Consider the following 25,000-nt stretch of genomic DNA (forward strand, 5'->3'; position numbering starts at 1 on the left):
GAGCAATTCTGTGGGTTGCCTACTAAGCAGGCTACCACGACGGTAACCTCCCAGCCCCTCAGTAACCCGGCTGGTAGCAGCACCATCACCCCGGTTTCCCAGGAAACCCGCTTACCTCCCCCGGAGCGCTACGATGGAGATTCCAGAACCTGCCGGGTCTTTCTCTCCCAGTGCTCCCTCGTTGTCTAGCTGCAGCCTTCTTCGTTCCCCTTGGACCGCTCAAAAATAGCATACATTATTACGCTGATGTCCCCCTCTCCATGCCACCCTGCTGTGGGACGACCAGTCCAAGTCTCTCCAGGTACTCATCGACTCGGGGGCTGAGTCTCATGGACGTTACCCTGGCGTCCGAGCTGGGCATCTCCTCTCAACCCTTCTCCATTCCCATGGGTGTTAGAGCGCTGGACGGGCGCTCTATAGCCCGGGTCACCCACCAGACCACCCCCGTCAACATACGAGTGTCAGGGAACCACAGCGAAACGATCCAATTCCTGCTGATTGAGTCTCCGCAGGTTCCTGTGGTATTGGGATTCTCTTGGCTCCAGCGACACAATCCCTCCATTGACTGGGCTACTGGTGCCATTATGGGCTGGAGCCCGTCCTGCCACACTCATTGCCTGAAGTCAGTTCTTGCCTAACCCGGGACGTCTTCGTGGGGGCTTGGAAATTACTCCGGACCTAGCCTTCTAGTTTGCTCTAACACAGAGACCCCATGAGACCTGACACTGGGGCTGACAGAGACCCCATGTCCAATAAGCAGCTCTGACACTGGGGCTGACAGAGACCCCACTCGCTAGCACACCTAACACCCTCTACCCCTACCTAAGATCACTCCTTCAAACATGCACATAGGTAGGAAACAACACCTCCACTACACTGATCCTCAACACAGGGGCCCCACAAGGGTGCGTGCTCAGACCCCTCCTGTACTCCCTGTTCACCAATGACTGTGTGGCAACGCAGACCTCCAACTCAATCATCAAATTTGCAGACAACACAACAGTAGTAGGCCTGATTACCAACAATGATGAGACGGCCTGCAGGGAGGAGGTGAGGGCCCTGGCGGATTGATGCCATGAAAATAACCTATCCCTCAACGTCAACAAAATGAGGGAGCTGATCGTGGATTTCAGGAGACAGCAGAGGGAGCACTCCCCTATCCACATCGATGGGACAGCAGTGGAGATGGTGTAAAGCTTCAAGTTCCTCTGCGCACACATCACTGACAATCTGAAATGGTCCACCCACACAGACAATGAGGTGAAGAAGGCGCAACAGCACCTCTTCAACCTCAGGAGGCTTCTACAGATGCACTATTGAGAGCATCCTGTCGGACTGTATCGCCGCCGGCAACTCCACTGCCCGCAACCACAGGGCTCTCCAGATCATCAAGGACCTCAATCACCCGAGCCACGGCCTGTTCACCCCGCTACCATCCAGAAGGTGAGGTCAGTACAGGTGCATCAAAGCTGGGACCGAGAGACTGAAAAACAGCTTCTATCTCAACCCTGCACCTTAGAGGCTGCTGCCCTATTTACATAGACTTGGAATCTCTGGTCACTTTAATAATGGAACACTAGTCACTTTAATAATGTTTACATACTGCTTTACTCATCTCATATGTATATATTATATTATATTCTACTGTATTTTAGTCAATGCCACTGACATTGTTCATCCTAATATTTATATATTTCTTCATTCCATTATTTTACTTTTAGATGTGTGTGTTTTGTTGTGTACTGTTAGATACTACTGCACTGTTGGAGCTACTGTAGGAACACAAGCATTTCACTACACCCACAATAATACCTGCTAAATATGTGTCTGCGACGAATAGAATTTGATTTGATTTGATAGACATACACACACTCACACCACTAGCCATTTGCAGGCTCAGGTGCTAACACACTTGCATTTTCACAATAATAGTTTATTTTGGGAGTATTTTCTCTTTATTGAGATAGAAAGACACCAATAAGAGACAGATGGGTGGAGGATGGGTGGAGGATGGGTGGAGGATGGGTGGAGGATGGTTGGGGGATGGGTGGAGGATGGGTGGAGGATGGGTGGAGGACGGGTGGAGGACGGGTGGAGGACGGGTAGATGGGTGGAGGATGGGTAGATGGGTGAAGGATGGGTGGAGGATGGGTGGAGGATGGGTGGAGGATGGGTGGGGGATGGGTGGAGGATGGGCGGAGGATGGGCGGGGGATGGGTGGAGGATGGGTGGAGGATGGGTAGAGGATGGGTGGAGGATGGGTGGAGGATGGGTGAAGGATGGGTGGAGGATGGGTGAAGGATGGGTGGAGGATGGGTGAAGGATGGGTGGAGGACGGGTGGAGGACGGGTGGAGGACGGGTGGAGGATGGGCGGAGGATGGGCGGAGGATGGGCGGAGGATGGGCGGAGGATGGGTGGAGGATGGGTGGAGGATGGGCGGAGGATGGGCGGAGGATGGGCGGAGGATGGGTGGAGGATGGGTGGAGGACGGGTGGAGGACGGGTGGAGGATGGGCGGAGGATGGGTGGGGGATGGGTGGGGGATGGGTGGGGGATGGGTGGAGGATGGGTTCCCGTGCATCAGTAGGGGTGACCGGTCCGCTCCTGATCCCTGGGATCGTCCCTTTGGTTGGCGTCCTGCGGCTGGAGCTGAACGTGCCGGGGAGGGGGTACCGTCACTCCAGCCTCTAGGTCACCAGGCTGCTCGTTATGGCGCACACCTGTCACCATCGTTATGAGCACTTGCGCGTCATCAGACTCACCTGGAATCCATCACTTCCCTGATTACCTTCTCTATGTATGTCACTCCCTTTGGTTCCTTCCCCAGGCGTCATTGTTTCTGTTCCATATCTGTGTGTTGTTCGTGTTTTGTATTATGTTGTGTTTATTTATTAAAACACTCACTCCCTGAACTTGCTTCCCGACTCTCAGCACACATCGTTACAGTCATTTACTGTGATCCTGAATGGAACAGCCATTACAGTCAATGTGAATGACTTTGAGAGCGAGACAGAGAGAGAGTGAGAGAGCGAGACACACAGAGAGAGAGAGACAGGGGGTGTGATAGAGAGGGAGGGAGAGAGAGAAACAGAAAGCGAGATAGAAAGAGACAGGGGTGTGATAGAGAGGGAGAGATCTCTGGGAAGAGTACCTTTTTCTGAAGTTAAGTTATTCAGTTTGAAGTGTCTGCGTTGGCTTGGTTGGCATTCAATGATCTGAGTGGTTTTTAGAGGATTTGCTGTAGCCATGAGCAACATTCGGATCTGCCTGATGAAGACCTTAATAGACATTGGGTTTTCAATAAGTATAATTTTCATTGGCTGAATATCTTTTCGTAGATAGACCAATCCTGCTTCTCATCCTTGTATTTGTCTCAACTTTCATTCCCCAGAAAACGGAGGTCAGATAATGTTTCATCTTGAACGTGTCATTACTCCTGTTACGACCCTTAGGCTGGGGGGTTGACCGACTGTCAACACACCCAAACTGAAGGTGTACTGACTATCAACACACAAGCTGAAGGGCTACAAACTGTCAACACACTAAAGCTGAAGGGCTACTGACTGTCAACACACTAAAGCTGAAGGGCTACCTACTGTCAACACACTAAAGCTGAAGGGCTGCCGACTGTCAACACACTAAAGCTGAAGGGCTGCCGACTGTCAACACACTAAAGCTGAAGGGCTACTGACTGTCAACACACTAAAGCTGAAGGGCTACCTACTGTCAACACACTAAAGCTGAAGGGCTGACCACTGTCAACACACCAAAGCTGAAGGGCTACCCACTGTCAACACACCAAAGCTGAAGGGCTGACCACTGTCAACACACCAAATCTGAAGGGCTACCTACTGTCAACACACCAAAGCTGAAGGGCTGACCACTGTCAACACACCAAATCTGAAGGGCTACCTACTGTCAACACACTAAAGCTGAAGGGCTGCTGACCATCAACACACCAAAGCTGAAGGGCTACCTACTGTCAACACACCAACGCTGAAGGGCTACCTACTGTCAACACACCAAAGCTGAAGGGCTACCTACTGTCAACACACCAACGCTGAAGGGCTACCTACTGTCAACACACCAAAGCTGAAGGGCTACCTACTGTCAACACACCAAAGCTGAAGGGCTACCTACTGTCAACACACCAAAGCTGAAGGGCTACCTACTGTCAACACACCAAAGCTGAAGGGCTACCTACTGTCAACACACCAAAGCTGAAGGGCTACCTACTGTCAACACACCAAAGCTGAAGGGCTACCTACTGTCAACACACCAAAGCTGAAGGGCTACCTACTGTCAACACACTAAAGCTGAAGGGCTGCTGACCATCAATACACCAAAGCTGAAGGGCTGACCACTGTCAACACACCAAAGCTGAAGGGCTACTGACTGTCAACACACAAAAGCTGAAGGGCTGCTGACCATCAATACACCAAAGCTGAAGGGCTGACCACTGTCAACACACCAAAGCTGAAGGGCTGCTGACCATCAACACACCAAAGCTGAAGGGCTACTGACTGTCAACACACAAAAGCTGAAGGGTGTCAGTGAGATCTGTCATACTTGTCAACTCTGTCAAATCTGCAGCATCTGAAAACCCCTGAAACCTCTGAAATATCATCTCTCTGTCTCAGTCTGTGATCAAAGCATTGTCCTCAATTGCTTAAAGGGACACTTCACCACCATAACAAAGTCTGTCAATCTCAATACCTCCAAAGTAGTGCAAAATTAAGCTGAGTGTGTATCCATCTGTTGTTTATATACTAGGCTGTGTAGATATATAGGCTTTATGCCAGGCTGTGTAGATATAGGCTTTATTCCAGGCTATGTAGATATACAGTGAGGGAAAAAAGTATTTGATCCCCTGCTGATTTTGTACGCTTGCACACTGACAAAGAAATTATCCGTCTATAATTTTAATGGTAGGTTAATTTGAACAGTGAGAGACAGAATAAAAACAAAAAAATCCAGAAAAACGCATGTCAAAACTTGTATAAATTGATTTGCATTTTAATGAGGGAAATAAGTATTTGACCCCCTCTCAATCAGAAAGATTTCTGGCTCCCAGGTGTCTTTTATACAGGTAACGAGCTGAGATTAGGAGCACACTCTTAAAGGGAGTGCTCCTAATCTCAGTTTGTTACCTGTATAAAAGACACCTGTCCACAGAAGCAATCAATCAATTAGATTCGAAACTCTCCACCATGGTCAAGACCAAAGAGCTCTCCAAGGATGTCAGGGACAAGATTGTAGACCTACACAAGGTTGGAATGGGCTACAAGACCATCGCCAAGCAGCTTGGTGAGAAGGTGACAACAGTTGGTGCGATTATTCGCAAATGGAAGAAACAAAAAAGAACTGTCAATCTCCCTCGGCCTGGGGTTCCATGCAAGATCTCACCTCGTGGAGTTGCAATGATCATGAGAACGGTGAGGAATCTGCCCAGAACTACACGGGAGGATCTTGTCAATGATCTCAAGGCAGCTGGGACCATAGTCACCAAGAAAACAATTGGTAACACACTACGCCGTGAAGGACTGAAATCCTGCAGCGCCCGCAAGGTCCCCCTGCTCAAGATAGCACATATACATGCCCGTCTGAAGTTTGCCAATGAACATCTGAATGATTCAGAGGACAACTGGGTGAAAGTGTTGTGGTCAGATGAGACCAAAATGGAACTCTTTGGCATCAACTCAACTCGCCGTGTTTGGAGGAGGAGGAATGCTGCCTATGACCCCAAGAATACCATCCCCACCGTCAAACATGGAGGTGGAAACATTGTGCTTTGGGGGTGTTTTTCTGCTAAGGGGACAGGCCAACTTCACCGCATCAAAGGGACGATGGACGGGGCCATGTACCGTCAAATCTTGGGTGAGAACCTCCTTCTCTCAGCCAGGGCATTGAAAATGTGTCGTGGATGGGTATTCCAGCATGACAATGACCCAAAACACACGGCCAAGGCAACAAAGGAGTGGCTCAAGAAGAAGCACATTAAGGTCCTGGAGTGGCCTAGCCAGTCTCAAGACCTTAATCCCATAGAAAATCTGTGGAGGGAGCAGAAGGTTCGAGTTGCCAAACGTCAGCCTCGAAACCTTAATGACTTGGAGAAGATCTGCAAAGAGGAGTGGGACAAAATCCCTCCTGAGATGTGTGCAAACCCGGTGGCCAACTACAAGAAACGTCTGACCTCTGTGATTGCCAACAAGGGTTTTGCCACCAAGTACTAAGTCATGTTTTGCAGAGGGGTCAAATACTTATTTCCCTCATTAAAATGCAAATAATTTTATAACATTTTTGACATGCGTTTTTTCTGTATTTTTTTTGTTGTTATTCTGTCTCTCACTGTTCAAATATACCTACCATTAGAATTTTAGACTGATAATTTCTTTGTCAGTGGGCAAACGTACAAAATCAGCAGGGGATCAATTACTTTCTTCCCTCACTGTAGAGGATGCTGTAAGATGCTGTGAGATGTAAGATGCAAGATGCTGTGTGATGTGAGATGCTGCACGATGCTGCACGATGCTGTAAGATGCTGTGAGATGTAAGATGCTGTACGATGCTGTAAGATGCTGTAAGACGCTGTGAAATGTAAGATGCTGAAAGATGCTGTAAGATGCTGCGAGCTGTGAGATGCTGAAAGATGCTGAAAGATGCTGTGAGATGTAAGATGCTGTGAGATATACGATGCTGCAAGATGCTGTGATATGTAAGATGCTGCGAGATGTAAGATGCTGTGAGATGTGAGATGCTGTAAGATCCTGTACGATGCTGTAAGATGCTGTAAGACGCTGTAAGATGCTGAGATGTAAGATACTGTGAGATGCTGTGAGATGCTGTGAGATGCTGTACGATGCTGCGAGATGAAAGATGGTGTAAGATGTAAGATGCTGTAAGATGCTGTGAGATGTGAGATGCTGTAAGATGCTGTACGATGCTGTACGATGCTGCAAGATGCTGCAAGATGCTGTAAGATGCTGTGAGATGTAAGATGCTGTAAGATGCTGTAAGATGCTGCAAGATGCTGCAAGATGCTGTAAGATGCTGTGAGATGTAAGATGCTGTAAGATGCTGTACGATGCTGCAAGATGCTGTGAGATGTAAGATGGGAGCAGAGGGGAACACACACACACAAAAAGACACACATATATAGACACACACACACACGCACACACACACACACACACACACACACACACACACACACACACACACACACACACACACACACACACACACACACACATAAAAGACACACATATATGCACACACACACACACACACACACACACACACACACACACACACACACACACACACACACACACACACACACGTATCACATAGTGTGTTCCCCTCACCCTCCCTTGATGTAGTCCAGGAATGTGCACTCTGATTCCACAGAGAAGGAGAGGAGGGTCACCTGGGAGAGAAAACACAAGACCTCAGTATCCATTCACATCCAGGTCTACACACACACACACACACACACACACACACACACACACACACACGCACACACACACACACACACACACACACACACACACACACACACACACACAAACAGGCAGCATGTTCACTCAGACAGCTATGCTATCCAACCGGTTAATCACATCATACTCCTCGTCCTGAAACAAGACGTGGGCCTTGGCGCTAGCTAGCTACTGTCATCACTCACACGACTGATGAGTTCATTACTACAGAGAGACAAGAGAGAGAGAGAGAGAGAGAGAGAGAAGAGAGAGCAGATGAGATGCATTTCTACAGCTCCGTTTGGGTTTATGGGAGAGAGAAGGTGAGAGAGAGAGATTGAGAAAGAGGGAGAGAGAGATTATGAAAAAGGGATAGAGAGAGGAGAGAGAGAGATTGAGAAACAGAGAGAAAGACAGAGAGCGGATGGGAACGTGGGAGCTGGCGCCTGTAATCAGTCACGGTAGCGAGCCGACATCACATAGCTGCTACACTACTCCCACACTCCGATCTCTCCTGGAGTGTGAGGAGACTTTCATATCCTTCCTTCCTTCCTTCTTTCCTTCCTCTCTTCCGCTCCTTCCTCCCATGGTTTTCTGCTGCTCTCGTTGTTCAAGAACACCTCTCTCGTTTTATCACTGCTCTAAGTTTTATTTTCTTTACATCCTCTGAATTCCTTTACTCTACCCCCGTCCCCCCCTTTCCTCATCCGCTCTCGACTACCTCTCTCCATCTGTCATCGTGCTGTACAGTACGCTAGCTGGCTGGCTCTTAGAACTCACAGCCCTGCTCTGTGTGTTTCTCTGACAGAGATGACCACTATTGTCTAATGTGAATGGACAGCTGCAGCAAACTGGGAAAAGTTTTCCTTTCCTTTCTCTTTCTACAGTTTTAATTAACAGGAAGGAGAGAGAGAGAGAGAGAGAGAGAGAGAGAGAGAGAGAGAGAGAGAGTGAGAGAGAGAGAGAGAGAGAGAGAGTGAGAGAGACAGAGAGCAAGAGAAAGCGAGAGAGAGACAGAGAGCGAGAGAAAGAGAAAGAGAGAGAGAGAGACAGAGAGAGAGAGAGAGAGAGAGAGAGACAGAGAGAGATACCAGTTAATGAGACAAACTTGCCTGTGTTTGATATTCCTGATCATATCAACAGAGACTAGAGAAGAAAACCATCTAAGAAAACTATCATTATTATCATAATTAACGGAAGAAGAAGAACAGAGGAAAGGAGGCAGGGAGGAGACAGGAAGAGTTGGAGAAAGGGGAAAGAGACAGGAAGAGATAGGGAATGGGGAGAAGACAGGAAGAGAGAGGAAAAGGGGGAGGAGACAGGAAGAGAGGGAGAGGAGACAGGAAGAGAGGTGGAAAGTCTCACCGTTCCTGAATTCACATATTTCTTTTTCTTCATTTTCTTTTTGATATTCACCACCTAAAATAAGAAAATAAATGACTGAATTGGAGAGAAAGAATGTGTCATGATAGTTGGTTAATGATAGATTTAGAGGAGTCTGTTGTCTGTGGTGGTTATGGAAGGGAATTCTCCTCACAGCATGGGGTTGTTAGGGAGGAAAAAAAATGCAATTATGGAAGGAAGGAGCCAACAATGAGAAGTGTAGTACCAGATATCTCCTGTAGGGAGAAAGGCTGTTTCTCTGAAAAAGAGAGAGCGGGTGTGATACAGGTTCCATTGGTGTTCCATTGGTGTGTAGTGTCAAATAATAGGCTCCAGTTGACTGTGAAATGTACAGGTACACTTATTTCTCTAGAAGCCCTTTTGTCTAATTCTCTCACTCTTTTCTCTCTCTCTCTCCCTCCCTCCCCCTCCCCTCTGACTGTTCTACACACATTTCCTCTCCATTTCTCTGTCCGTCCGTCCGTCCATCTGTCTCTCCCTCTGTCTGTCTGTCTGTCTGTCTGTCTGTCTGTCTCTCCCTCTGTCTGTCTGTCTGTCTGTCTGTCTGTCTGTCTGTCTGTCTGTCTGTCTGTCTGTCTGTCTGTCCGTCCGTCCGTCCGTCCGTCCGTCCGTCCGTCCGTCCGTCCGTCCGTCCGTCTGTATGTCTGTCTGTCTGTCCCTCAAAACTGCTCTGCATGCATTATTTGGTGTTTTACGTTGTACACAGAATCTATTTTTGCTGTTTGTCCCATTTTGTGAATTCTTGGTTGGTGAGCGGACCCTAGACCAGTAACCGAAAGGTTGCTGGATCAAATCCCTTAAGCAAGACAATCAACCCCCTGTTCGCTGGGAGCCATGGATGTCGATTAAGGCAGCCCCCTGCACCTCTCTGATTCAGAGGGGTTGGGTTAAATGCGGAAGACACATTTCATTTGAAGGCATTCAGTTGTACAACTGACTAGGTAACCCCCCCCCCCCCACCCATGGGTTCTATAACTGATTCAAGTACTTTTATCCAGATCCTAATTGGTATGTCGAATTTGATGTTATTTTTGATGGCATAGAAGGCCCTTCTTGCCTTGTCTCTCAGATTGTTCTCAGCTTAGTGGAAGTTACCTGTGGGGCTGATGTTTAGGCCGAGGTATGTATAGTTTTTTGTGTGCTGTAGGGCAACGGTGTCTAGATGGAGCTTGTATTCGTGGTCCTGGGAAGGGGACCTTTTCTGGAACACCATTATTTTTGTCTTACTGAGATTTACTGTCAGGGCCCAGGTCTGACAGAATCTGTGCAGAGGATCTAGCCCCGTGGGGTGTGTTTTTTTTTGCCAATTTTAACCACACACATGTTGTTTGTGTACATGGATTTTAAAATGTCATATGTTTTTCTCCCAACACCACTTTCCATCAATTTGTATAGCAGGCCCTCGTGCCAAATTGAGTCAAAAGCTTTTTTTAAATCAAGAAAGCATGAGAAGACTTTGCCTTTGTTTTGGTTTGTTTGTCAATTAAGGTTTGCAGGGTGAATACGTGGTCTGTGGTATGGAAATTTGGTAAAAAGCCAATTTGACATTTGCTCAGTACATTGTTTTTGTTAAGGAAATGTACGAGTCTGCTGTTAATGATAATGCAGAGGATTTTCCCAAGGTTGCTGTTGATGCATATCCCACAGTAGTTATTGGGGTCAAATTGGGGTAATCAGTCCATGTTCCAAATATTGGGGAAGATACAAGAGCTGAGGATGATGTTAAAGAGTTTAAGTATAGCCAATTGGAAATGTGGTCTGTATATTTTGTCATTTCATTTAGGATACCATCAACACCACAGGCCTTTTTGGATTGGAGGGTTTATATTTTGTCCTGCAGTTCAGTCAATGTAATTGGATGATCCAGTGGGTTCTGGTAGTCTTTAATAGTTGATTCTAAGATTTGTATTTGATCATGTATATGTTTTTACTGTTTGTTCTTTGTTATAGGGCCAAAAAGATTGGTGAAGTGGTTTATCCATACATCTCCGTTTTGGATAGATAACTCCTCGTGTTGTTGTTTGTTTAGTGTGATCCAATGTTCCCAGAAGAGGTTAGATTCTATGGATTCTTCAATTACATTCAGTTGATTTCTGACGCGCTGTTCCTTCTTTTTCCATAGTGTATTTCTGTAATGTTTTAGTGATTCACCAAAGCCAAAGGCTCAGGTTTTCTGGGTCTCTATGTTTTTGGTTGGATAGGTTTCTCCATTTCTTTCTTAGGTTTTTGCATTCTTCATCAAACCATTTGGTTTGATGTACATTTTCTTAGGTTGTCAACTTTAAATGTTTTGATTTGATAGGGAAGCTGAGAGGTCAAATATGCTGTTTTGGTTTTCTACTGCCAGGTTCACTATTACAGTGAAACATTTTGTCCAGGAAATTGTCTAGAAGAGATTGAATTTGTTGTTTCCTAATTGTTTTTGGTAGATTTCCACACCATTTTCCTTTCATCTATAGCATTTCTTAATATTATTCAGTTCCTTTGGCTTTGATGTCTCATGATTGAGCACAGCTCTGTTCAAGAAGAGTGTGATTTTGCTGTGATCTGATAAGGGTGTCAGTGGGCTGACTGTGAATGCTCTAAGAGACTCTGGGTTGAGGTCAGTGATAAAGTAGTCTACAGTACTACTGCCAAGAGATGAGCTATAGTTGTACCTACCATAGGAGTCCCCTCGAAGCCTACCATTGACTATGTACATACCCAGCGTCCTACAGAGTTACAGGAGTTGTGTCTAGGGGTGCATCCATCTCAGGATGGTAAGTTGGTGGTTGAAGATATCCCTCTAGTGGTGTGGGGGCTGTGCTTTGGCAAAGTGGATGGGGTTATATCCTGCCTGTTTGGCCCTGTCCGGGGGTATCATCGGATGGGGCCACAGTGTCTCCCGACCGCTCCTGTCTCAGCCTCCAGTATTTATGCTGCAGTAGTTTATGTGTCGGGGGGCTAGGGTCAGTCTGTTACATCTGGAGTATTTCTCCTGTCTTATCCGGTGTCCTGTGTGAATTTAAGTATGCTCTCTCTAATTCTCTCTTTCTTTCTTTCTTTCTTTCTTTCTTTCTTTCTCTCTCTCGGAGGACCTGAGCCCTAGGACCATGCCTCAGGACTACCTGACATGATGACTCCTTGCTGTCCCCAGTCCACCTGGCCGTGCTGCTGCTCCAGTTTCAACTGTTCTCCCTGCGGCTATGGAACCCTGACCTGTTCACCGGACGTGCTACCTGTCCCAGACCCTCTGTTTTCAACTCTCTAGAGACAGCAGGAGCGGTAGAGATACTCTGAATGATCGGCTATGAAAAGCCAACTGACATTTACTCCTGAGGTGCTGACCTGTTGCACACTCGACAACCACTGTGATTATTATTATTAGACCCTGCTGGTCATCTATGAACATTTGAACATCTTGGCCATGTTCTGTTATAATCTCCACCCGGCACAGCCAGAAGAGGACTGGCCACCCCTCATAGCCTGGTCCCTCTATAGGTTTCTTCCTAGGTTTTGGCTTTTCTAGGGAGTTTTTCCTAGCCACCGTGCTTCTACACCTGCATTGCTTGCTGTTTGGAGATTTAGGCTGGGTTTCTGTACAGCACTTTGAGATATCAGCTGATGTAAGAAGGGCTATATAAATACATTTGATTTGATTTGACATTTGGGGGAGGGAATGCTGTCCCCTCTAGGTCGGTGTTTGTCCCCCTGTGTGCTGAGGGTGTCAAGGTCTTGTCCAGTTCTGGCATTTAGGTCGCCACAGACTAGTACATGTCCCTGAGCCTGGAAATGGTTGATCTCCCCCTCTAGGATGGAGAAGCTGTCATCGTTAATTAAAGTATGGGGATTCTATTGGGGAGATATAGGTAGCACACATGAGGACATTTTCTCTGTTGAGATCATTTCCTTATTAATTTCTAGCCAGATGTAAAATGTTCCTGTTTTGACTAATTTAATAGAGTGGGTTAGGTCTGCTCTATACCAAATTAGCATACCCTCTTAGTCTCTTCCCTGTTTCACAGCTGGTAGTTTGGTGGATGGGACTACCAACTCTCTGTAACCTAGAGGGAAACCAGTGGGTCCATCTCCTCTATACCACCCACCTGGTAGTTTGATTGATGGGACTACCAGCTCTCTGCAACCTAGAGGGAAACCAGTGGGTCCGTCTCCTTTATACCATGTTTCTTGTAGGATGACAATGTCTGTATTTCCAATTTCTTTGATGAAGTCTGGGTTCCTGCTCTTTAAGCCAAAGGCAGATGACCTCAGACCTTGTATATTCCAGGATGAGATAGTAAAAGCTTTGTGTTCCATAGTGTCTAGTCTGTCTATTTCCGTCCGTCCCCCTATCCCCCCCCCCCCTCTCTCTCTCTCTCTCTCTCCCTCTCCCTCTCCCCCCCTCTCTCTCCCTCTCTCCTTATACACAACCATTCCCTGTCCATCTCTGTATATCTCTGTCTGCATACCAATGGATGGAAACAGGTCGAAACATAAAATAATTTCAAATACTTTAGCTGAGCTTGATTGAGCTTTCCCGTTGCCATGGAACCAATAGAATAGTTACACAAGTGAAAACCCCGCCCATCTGTCAGACTAAAGCAAACCTGAAAAAGTATTTGAAAGATTTAAAATAGTATTTGATCCCAGGTCTGACGGATGGAAGCCAGGGTTGGAGTGGGATGAACAAGCAGAGGAGAGGTTGCATCATGTCTAATAGAGGTGTAGTGTCTGTCCCTGAGACCTGAAGACTGGTCATAGATCCCCATTATTACCATTATAAGTCCAGGAGTAGGTTTCGTCTGAGTCAGCGAACCACTGAACCAAGACAACATTAGTTATTGCACAATTAGTCTAGCAAGGGACACAGACCAACAATATTCCCCTGAAGTTTCAGGGGCCACAAAAAAAGAATCAAAGTTTAAAGAGGAAACCCTCCTTCTCTCTGCAGACAGACAAAAGCTGCCTGGTCTCATTAGTATGCCCTGTATCGCTGTGAGGCAGGGAAGTGACAGGCAAATAAATGGAGAGAAGGCAATCGGGTTGACACGCAGGCATCACAGAGACGCAGAGACTTGCTGATGCACAAACTAAAGAAGCTTCCTGTCACTGTTCCTGTCACTCTGCCAGGTAATGACTAATTATGAACGCCATGTACAGAACCAAGGTGACATCTGAAATATGGGTCGGTGAGTGTGTGTGTGTGTGTGTGTGTGTGTGTGTGTGTGTGTGTGTGTGTGTGTGTGTGTGTGTGTGTGTGTGTGTGTGTGTGTGTGTGTGCGTGTGTGTGTGTGTGCGTGCGTGTGTGTGTTTTCTAATTGTGTTTTCCCTGTGGTTCCATCCGGAGGAATAGTTTTCCATTAATGTCCCCCCTCCCGCGCTCTTCTCTGGATTGGATTTGTTTAACCATGGTAATCACCTGGAAGCCAACGTGCAACACTCCTAAACTTCCACCTGAGAGAGAAGACAGCATGGATATAAAACAATTGATATTTCATCAGTGAACCTGAAGGACTGAAAGTGAGTTGACTCCCCAACAGAGCTGATTCAGAAACGGTAAGAAAGAAAGAGAGGCTCACCTCATAGACATTGAACTGGCTCTGGCCTCGAGCTAGCTCTCGGTAACTAGTGGTGAACTCCCCTATGAAGTCATGGCTGACAGAGAGAGGAGGAGAGAGGATGAGAGAGAGGACAGAGGAGTGAAGAGAGGAGAGAGGAGAGAGGAGAGAGGACAGAGGAGAGAAGAGAGGAGTGAGAAGAGAGGAGGAGAGAGGAGAGGGTGGTAAAACAGACCTTAAACCACTGTAAAGAGCCATCATTTCAATAACATCAATAACATAATCATATATATAATCATATATAATGTTGTACTTAATTGTTGATGACCATGGTGCACAATTTGAATGTTGCACATGGCTGCACCTTGACTCAGTTTCATTTCATCCCATACCACTAAACACACTCACCTGCCATCCCGGTCCCAGTCGTACACCTCCACCTTGATCGTCCTGGAACGACAGAAAGCACACACCAACAGACAGATGTTACTGAAGCATCCTTTGACCAAGGTTGTCATAGACCAGAGACTCAAACATGTGACTTTAGTGTACAGTAAAACCGCACTCAATGAGCTGTAAGCAAACAGGAAACCGCTCACCCAGAGGCGGCGCTCCTATTAGCCGGGGACTTTAACGCAGGGAAACTTAAATCCATTTTACCAAATTTCTATCAGCATGTTAAATGTGCAACCAGAGGGGAAAATAACTCAGGACCTCCTTTACTCCACACACAGAGATGCTTACAAAGCTCTCCCTTGCCTTCCATTTGGCAAATCTGACCATAAGTCTATCCTCCTGATTCCTGCTTACAAGCTAAAATTAAAGTAGGAAGCACCAGTGACTCGATCAATAAAAAAGTAGTCAGACGAAGCAGATGCTAAACTACAGGACTGTTTTGCTAGCACAGACTGGAACATGTTCAGGGATTCCTCCGATGGCGTTGAGGAGTACACCACATCAGTCATTGGCTTCATCAATAAGTGCATCGATGACGTCGTCCCAACAGTGACCGTACGGACATTCCCCAACCAGAAGCCATGGATTACAGGCAACATTCGCAATGAGCTAAACGCTAGAGTTGCCGCTTTCAAGGAGCGGGACTCTAACCCGGAAGCTTTTAAGAAATCCCACTATGCCCTCCACCGAACCATCAAAGCATCAATACAGGACTAAGATGGAATCGTACTACATCGGCTCTGGGGCTCGTCGCATGTGGCATGGCTTGCAAACCATTACAGACTACAAAGGGAAGCACAGCAGAGAGCTGCCCAGTGACATGAGCCTACCAGATGAGCTAAACGACTTCTGTGCTCGCTTAGGTAACCTAAGGTAACCTGCCTAAATGACTACCGACCCGTAGCACTCACGTCTGTAGCCATGAAGTGCTTTGAAAGGCTGGTCATGGCTCACATCAACACCATTATCCCAGAAACCCTAGACCCACTTGCATACAGCCCTAACAGATTCACAGATGATGCAATCTCTATTGCACTCCACACTTCCCTTTCCCACCTGGACAAAAGGAACACCTATGTGAGAATGCTATTCATTGACTACAGCTCAGCGTTTAACACCATAGTGCCCTCAAAGCTCATCGATAAGCTAAGGACCCTGGGACTAAACACCTCCCTCTGCAACTGGATCCTGACTTCCTGACGGGCCGCCCCCAGGTGGTAAGGGTAGGTAACAACACATCCGCCACGCTGATCCTCAACACGGGGGCCCCTCAGGGGTTCGTGCTCAGTCCCCTCCTGTACTCCCTGTTCACTCATGACTGCATGGCCAGGCATGACTCCAAACCATCATTAAGTTTGCTGATGACACAACAGTGGAAGGCCTGATTACTGACATCGGCGGAGGAGGTCAGATACCTGGCCATGTGGTGCAACAACCTCTCCCTCAACGTGATCAATACAAAGGAGATGATTGTGGACTACTGGAAAAAGACGACCAAGCATACCCCCATTCTCATCGACGGGGCTGTAGTGGAGCAGGTTGAGAGCTTCAAGTTCCTTGGTGTCCACATCACCCAACAAACTATCATGGTCCAAGCACACCAAGACAGTCGTGAAGAGGGCACAACAAAACCTATTCCCCATTAGGAGAATGAAAAGATTTGGCGTGGGTCCTCAGATCCTCAAAAGGTTCTACATCTGCACCATCGAAAGAATCCTGACTGGTTGATTCAATGCCTGGTATGGCAACTGCTCGGCCTCCGACCGCAAGGCACTACAGAGGGTAGTGCGTACGACCCAGTACATTACTGGGGCAAAGCTTCCTGCCATCCAGAACCTCTATACCAGGCGGTGTCAGAGGAAGGCCCTAAAAATTGTCAAAGACTCCAGCCACCCTAGTCATAGACTGTTCTCTCTGCTACCACACGGCAAGTGGTACCGGAGTGCCAAGTCTCGGTCCAAGAGGCTTCTAAACAGCTTCTACCCTTAAGCCATAAGACTCCTGAACATCTAATCAAATGGCTACCCAGAATATTTGCATTGCCCCCCCGTTTACACCGCTGCTACTCTCTGTTGTTATCATCTATGCATAGTCACTTTAATAACTCTACCCACATGTACATATTACCTCAACTAACCGGTGCCCCCGCACATTGACTCTGTACCGGTACCCCCCTGTATATAGTCTAGCTATTGTTATTTTACTGCTGCTCTTTAATTACTTGTTACTTTTATTTCTTATTCTTATTTGTATTTAAAAAAATGTAAACTGCATTGTTGGTTAGGGGCTCATAAGTAATTATTTTACTGTAAGGTCTACACCTGTTGTATTCGGCGCATGTAATACAATTTGATTTGATTTGAGATAAATCAATATCTGCATTGAGAAACAACACAGACAGATGCTATAGATGGGTTGTGTCACGATAACGATGCACACGTATAGCAGAGGCAGGTGGTCGTGTGTTGTTGTGATTCTGGATGGTCAGATAGCTAGCAACAATGACAAGAAGCTGCCATGTGGGGAATCGTAAGTGGCTTGATTCAGGTCATTGTATCTTGTTATTGATACCATGTTTTGCGATGTTTTGACTTCTCACGTCTATGCTAATATGGCTAAAATTAGCTAGCTAGCTAACAAAACAGCTGAAACGATGTATTTGACAGACAACAAGTGCTCATTTTAAAAATGTATTTACGTTTTCAATAAACATTTGGAGAGGAAATATAGTTTATATCTAAGCCAACCTCGTCTGTTTTCCCCCAAGGGATTGTGCACACATCGGTTTTGTTGCTAAATAACCCACCCATCTATGACAGCTATTTCTCCAGTTAATATCTATGACAGCTATTTCTCCAGTTAATATCTATGACAGCTATTTCTCCAGTTAATATCTATGACAGCTAATTCTCCAGTTAATATCTATGACAGCTATTTCTCCAGTTAATATCTATGACAGCTATTTCTCCAGTTTATATCTATGACAGCTATTTCTCCAGTTAATATCTATGACAGCTATTTCTCCAGTTAATATCTATGACAGCTATTTCTCCAGTTAATATCTATGACAGCTATTTCTCCAGTTAATATCTATGACAGCTATTTCTCCAGTTAATATCTATGACAGCTATTTCTCCAGTTAATATCTATGACAGCTATTTCTCCAGTTAAAATCTATGGCAGCTATTTCTCCAGTTAATATCTATGACAGCTATTTCTCCAGTTAATATCTATGACAGCTATTTCTCCAGTTAATATCTATGACAGCTATTTCTCCAGTTAATATCTATGACAGCTTTTCTCCAGTTAATATCTATGACAGCTATTTCTCCAGTTAATATCTATGACAGCTTTTCTCCAGTTAATATCTATGACAGCTATTTCTCCAGTTAATATCTATGACAGCTATTTCTCCAGTTAATATCTATGACAGCTATTTCTCCAGTTAATATCTATGACAGCTATTTCTCCAGTTAATATCTATGACAGCTATTTCTCCAGTTAATATCTATGACAGCTATTTCTCCAGTTAATATCTATGACAGCTATTTCTCCAGTTAATATCTATGACAGCTATTTCTCCAGTTAATATCTATGACAGCTATTTCTCCAGTTAATATCTATGACAGCTATTCTCCAGTTAATATCTATGACAGCTATTTCTCCAGTTAATATCTATGACAGCTATTCTCCAGTTAATATCTATGACAGCTATTTCTCCAGTTAATATCTATGACAGCTTTCTCCAGTTAATATCTATGACAGCTATTTCTCCAGTTAATATCTATGACAGCTATTTCTCCAGTTAATATCTATGACAGCTATTTCTCCAGTTAATATCTATGACAGCTATTTCTCCAGTTAATATCTATGACAGCTATTTCTCCAGTTAATATCTATGACAGCTATTTCTCCAGTTAATATCTATGACAGCTATTTCTCCAGTTGGGGTTGTTATACACTGAGTACCTGGATGAAGACAGGTCGATGTTAAATAAAGGATTGAATTGGAGCAGCTAGATTAGGCTGCTTGTCCTTTTCACAGGCTAGACACTAACATGGTACTGTAGGCTCAAAACTATTAACACAATGAATCACCATCTGTCTTTTGTTATTCCCAACATATGGTAAATAATTAACTTTTTTGACTCTGGTCATTATTTATTTCTAAGGTAATTAATGTATTACAACGTGTGAGTTGTTTTGCACGAGTATTCAGATTAGACGACCGGGGTTATGGCCTGATAGCCTGATAGCCTTCTAAGCATATCCACAACGTTGTGTGATTGGGTTCAAGCTGCTTAGAAGTGTGGATTGTCATCCATCAATCAATCAGCTGAAAGGAGGAACATGTCCTGAGGCAGGTGATGTGTGTTTGTTGTTTTTGTTCTGCACCCCCCCCCCCCATCCCTAAATAAATAGGTCTCTGTAACAATAAGACTCAGTGAGCCAAGCCTCAGTAGATAACCGATGCTGTTTAATTTCAAGGCTTGGTGCTTCTACCATTTTACTCCTGAACACAGAATGGCTATACAACAGCAATCATTACAGCACTTTGTAGGAAAACCAAATTAAAATCTGATGGTGATCCTGAAGAAGAGATTACAAGTCACCTCGTTTTCACACTGGATTTATCCAGTTTGCAGCTGAAAGAGGATTTATCCAGTTTGCAGCTGAAAGAGGATTTATCCAGTTTGCAGCTGAAAGAGGATTTATCCAGTTTGCAGCTGAAAGAAGATTTATCCAGTTTGCAGCTGAAAGAAGATTTATCCAGTTTGCAGCTGAAAGAGGATTTATCCAGTTTGCAGCTGAAAGAGGATTTATCCAGTTTGCAGCTGAAAGAGGATTTATCCAGTTTGCAGCTGAAAGAAGATTTATCCAGTTTGCAGCTGAAAGAGGATTTATCCAGTTTGCAGCTGAAAGAGGATTTATCCAGTTTGCAGCTGAAAGAGGATTTATCCAGTTTGCAGCTGAAAGAGGATTTATCCAGTTTGCAGCTGAAAGAGGATTTATCCAGTTTGCAGCTGAAAGAGGATTTACCCAGTTTGCTAAAATGACAACAGTCAGTGGAGGTGCAAAAGCCATCACATTAACATGTAATACAACACTATCCAAAAGCATGTGTAATGGATTTGAATGGATTTGAATCAATTTGAATGGATTTGAATGGATTTGAATCAATTTGAATGGATTTTCACAGTATTTTAATACAGTCTGTGGCAGTTAGAAACTCTGAGATAAAGTTTCAAGCAGCAAATGGTTGGAAGAAAGTTTATATCTGTGAAACCAGACTCAGATAGCTGAAGATATTCTCAGAAGAGGAAGGATCAACTTATATCTAAGAAAAGTAAAAATTCCTCTGGAAAAACTAAACTGCAGCGAATGTTAAAAATACACGCCGTCACATTTTCCCAATAGCAGATGACAAATTGACGAGGGGTGACATTTTACAAACAAAACGCGGCTGAGAGTTTTCTGCCAACTGACAAAAGTTTCCAAGCATCCCTTCATCCTCCTCTCTCCTTCATCATCTCGCCCCTCTCACCCAGCACCCGCCATGACACCAACACAGACGAGACTTAGACATCAGACACAAAAAGAGGCACACCTCAAATATTCCTTCCCTCGCTCCCTGTCCCTCTCTCCCTTCCTCCCTCCTCTCTTCTGCCTGTAGTGGCCATATGTTCCTTTGAGCTTATCTTCAAGGTTGTGAGCCTTGTCCCCCGTGGAGCTACCACCAAGAAGGTTGTTTGTGTGTGTGTGTGTGTTATGTCAGGGAGGTACATGACATACAACATGCCCTGAAGGGCCTGTCAGTCATACTCTCTTTGACCCGACCCACAAACAGAAACTGACTAAGACATGGAGGTTTGTACCCTGGACCACATTCTGTTGGACTTCAAAATAATGTTGTCTGTCAGCGGTGAAAGTCAAACCAGGCAGAGTTTCCTACTATCATCAGCGTTAAGACCCTTATGTTGTCTCTTTCTTCAAAGTATATTTGGTGACATCATTTTAGAGGGTGATTTAAATTAGCATCTGTCTCCTTTACTAATAACCAAACACATGACCAGAGAGCAAGAAGGAGTTGAAGAGCTATTAAGATAGTGAAAAACAACGACACCACTTCAGTCCTAATTTCATGGCTGTGTTTGTGATCTCTCATCTGGGACAGAAATAGTAGCAGTGACTCACTCAGACAGATTAGGAACGACTACCATGCTAATGAGGAAGACGGACCGCCCCTCCCTTCTCCCCTCCCCTCCCCTCTCCCCTCTCCTCTCCTCTCCTCTCCTCTCCTCTCCTCTCTTCTCCTCTCCTCTCCTCTCCTCTCCTCTCCTCCCCCTCTCTTCAGCACATTCATTCACAAAGAGCTATTTACCCGTAAGGTGAAGTGTCTGCCATGTGCATCAGGCCACAGCGTGATGTTATGTTCCTCTGTTGGAAAACTAAAGGTACCACATGAGAACACAGAGAGTGTCTGGGCTTTGCCCCAAACACACTGACTGACTGACTGACTGACTGCCTACCTTACTAATACACTAACTGACTGACTGCCTGCCTGACTGCCTGCCTGACTGACTGACTGACTGACTGACTGACTGACTGACTGACTGAGTGACTGACAGCCTGACTGATTGACTGACTGCCAGCCTGACTGATAGACTAGCTGATTGACTGACTGACTGACTGACTGACTGCCAGCCTGACTGATAGACTAGCTAACTGACTGACTGACTGCCTGCCTGTCTGATAGACTAACTGACTAACTGGCTGACTGATAGACTAACTGACTAACAGACTGACTGACTGATAGACCAACTGACTGACTGACTGCCTGTCTGACTGACTGACTGACCGATAGACTAACCGACTAACCAACCAACTGACTGATAAACTAACTGACTGACTGGTAGACTAACTGACTGACTGACTGACTGACTGACTGACTGACTGACTGACTGACTGACTAACTGACTGACTGACTGACTGATTGACTGCCTGACTGACTGATTGACTGATAGACTAACTGACTGACTGATTGACTGATAGACTAACTGACTGACTGATTGACTGATAGACTAACTGACTGACTGATTGACTGATAGACTAACTGACTGACTGACTGACTGATAGACTAACTGACTGACTGCCTGACTGACTGACTGACTGACTGACTGACTGATTGACTGATTGACTGATAGACTAACTGACTGACTGACTGACTGATAGACTAACTGACTGACTAACTGACTGACTGACTGACTGACTAATTGATTGACTGACTGATTGACTGATAGACTGATAGACTAACTGACTGACTGACTGACTGACTGATATACTGACTGGTAGAGTAACTGACTGACTGACTGACTGACTGACTAATTGATTGACTGACTGGTAGACTAACTGATTAACTGACTGACTGACTGCCTGACTGACTGACTGACTGACTGATAGACTGACTGACTGATAAACAGACAGACAGACAGACAGACAGACAGACTAACTGACTAACTGACTGACTGACTGACTGACTGATAGACTGACTGACTGATAGGCAGACTGACTGACTGATAGACAGACTGGCTAACTGACTGACTGACTAACTGACTGACTGACTGACTGGCTGACTGACTGACTGACTAACTAACTGACTGACTGACTGACTGACTGACTAACTGACTGACTGACTGGCTGACTGATGAGATCTGCCACTAGAGGACAGGGGCCATCTACACGCTACATTATTACATTAGTCTGTCAGTTCTGTTGTGTCTGACTGTCTACAAATCACAGCCTGAAACACAGCTTTCCTGAAACACGTCTCAATCCCCTGTGTCTGATTGGTTCTGACAGGGTGATGACCTCACTATGGCTGATGTGTGATTGTTCGGCTGACACTCAGTGAACCCAACTCGTTTACCCACACTCCTCTGGGGCACCCTTAATACATTTCTAGACATGGGGATTCAGCCTGGATGATATTTGGGTTTATTTTTGCAGACTTCGAGTGGAGTAATTTGTCACAGAAGGCTGAGCAACTTGGCCTTGTACGAAAAGAGAGAGAGAGAGAGAGAGAGAGAGAGAAAGAGAGGGAGGGGGAGTAGAAAAAAAGAGCAAGGGGGGGCGAGTGTGAGAGAGAGAGAGAGAGAGAGAGAGAAAGAGGGGGTGAGAAAGACGAGGGGTGAGCTCATACCTGTCAAAGTCCCCATTGCAGAGTGCTCTGACTGGAATGGTGAATGACTGCCACACTGGGTTCAACGTATTCTTCACAACCTCCGTTTTATGGCAGATAGTAAACCTGTAGAGAAAGAGAGGTAGAGAGAGAGAGGGAGGGAAGGATGGAGGAAGAGGGAGGAAGGGAGAGAGGAGGTAGCGGTAAGAGAGAGGGAAACAGACAGGTGAGGAGTTGGGCAGAATGAAAGAAAGAAGAACAGAGGGGAAGATAAAGCGAAGAGAGAGAGAGACCGATACATTCACTGTGTTCAAAGCTGTGTTTTATTTACGGACATCGCTGTCCAAACAGAGCTGTGTGTTTTATTTACTGACATCGCTGTCCAAACAGAGCTGTGTGTTTTATTTACTGACATCGCTGTCCAAACAGAGCTGTGTTTTATTTACGGACATCGCTGTCCAAACAGAGCTGTGTGTTTTATTTACTGACATCGCTGTCCAAACAGAGCTGTGTGTTTTATTTACTGACATCGCTGTCCAAACAGAGCTGTGTGCCTTATTTACTGACATCGCTGTCCAAACAGAGCTGTGTGCCTTATTTACTGACATCGCTGTCCACACAGAGCTGTGTGTTTTATTTACTGACATCGCTGTCCAAACAGAGCTGTGTGTTTTATTTACTGACATCGCTGTCCACACAGAGCTGTGTGTTTTATTTACTGACATCGCTGTCCAAACAGAGCTGTGTGCCTTATTTACTGACATCGCTGTCCAAACAGAGCTGTGTGCCTTATTTACTGACATCGCTGTCCAAACAGAGCTGTGTGTTTTATTTACTGACATCGCTGTCCAAACAGAGCTGTGTGTTTTATTTACTGACATCGCTGTCCAAACAGAGCTGTGTGTTTTATTTACTGACATCGCTGTCCAAACAGAGCTGTGTGTTTTATTTACTGACATCGCTGTCCACACAGAGCTGTGTGTTTTATTACTGACAATCGCTGTCCCAAACAGAGGCTGTGTGTTTTATTTACTGACATCGCTGTCCAAACAGAGCTGTGTGTTTTATTTACTGACATCGCTGTCCAAACAGAGCTGTGTGTTTTTTTTACTGACATCGCTGTCCAAACAGAGCTGTGTGTTTTATTTACTGACATCGCTGTCCACACAGAGCTGTGTGTTTTATTTACTGACATCGCTGTCCACACAGAGCTGTGTTTTATTACTGACATCGCTGTCCAAAAGCAGAGCTGTGTGTTTATTTACTGACATCGCTGTCCAAACAGAGCGGTGTGTTTTATTTACTGACATCGCTGTCCACACAGGGCTGTGTGTTTATTTACTGACATCGCTGTCCACACAGAGCTGTGGTGTTTTAGTTTACTGACATCGCTGTCCAAACAGAGCTGTGTGTTTTATTACTGACATCGCTGTCCAAACAGAGCTGTGTGTTTTATTTACTGACATCACTGTCCAAACAGAGCTGTGTGTTTTATTTACTGACATCGCTGTCCACACAGAGCTGTGTGTTTTACTGACATCGCTGGTCCAACAGAGCTGTGTGTTTACTGACATCGCTGTCCAAACAGAGCTGTGTGTTTTATTTACTGACATCGCTGTCCAAACAGAGCTGTGTGTTTTATTTACTGACATCGCTGTCCACACAGAGCTGTGTGTTTTATTTACTGACATCGCTGTCCACACAGAGCTGTGTTTTATTTACTGACATCGCTGTCCACACAGAGCTGTGTGTTTTATTTACTGACATCGCTGTCCAAACAGAGCTGTGTGTTTTATTTACTGACATCGCTGTCCAAACAGAGCTGTGTGTTTATTTACTGACATCGCTGTCCAAACAGAGCTGTGTGGTTTATTTACTGACAGTCGCTGTCCAAAAGAGCTGTGTGTTTTATTTACGGACATCGCTGTCCAACAGAGCTGTGT

At 45.4% G+C, this 25,000-nt stretch overlaps 1 protein-coding gene across 1 annotated transcript in view; it reads right to left on the minus strand.

Annotated features, from left to right (window-relative positions):
- Positions 1-25,000, minus strand: part of LOC115207363 (copine-8-like) — a 61,963-nt gene that overhangs the window by 34,160 nt on the left and 2,803 nt on the right. Inside the window, exons 2-6 of the mRNA XM_029774387.1 lie at positions 23,079-23,183; positions 14,831-14,872; positions 14,444-14,519; positions 8,847-8,900; positions 7,368-7,429 (exon numbers count right to left, since the gene is read on the minus strand). Coding sequence (XP_029630247.1) covers positions 7,368-7,429; positions 8,847-8,900; positions 14,444-14,519; positions 14,831-14,872; positions 23,079-23,183 — 339 coding nt within the window. The remainder of the gene's footprint in view (positions 1-7,367; positions 7,430-8,846; positions 8,901-14,443; positions 14,520-14,830; positions 14,873-23,078; positions 23,184-25,000) is intronic.

Source organism: Salmo trutta, chromosome 14 (assembly GCF_901001165.1).
Source record: "Salmo trutta chromosome 14, fSalTru1.1, whole genome shotgun sequence".
Classification (NCBI taxonomy): Eukaryota; Metazoa; Chordata; class Actinopteri; order Salmoniformes; family Salmonidae; genus Salmo; species Salmo trutta.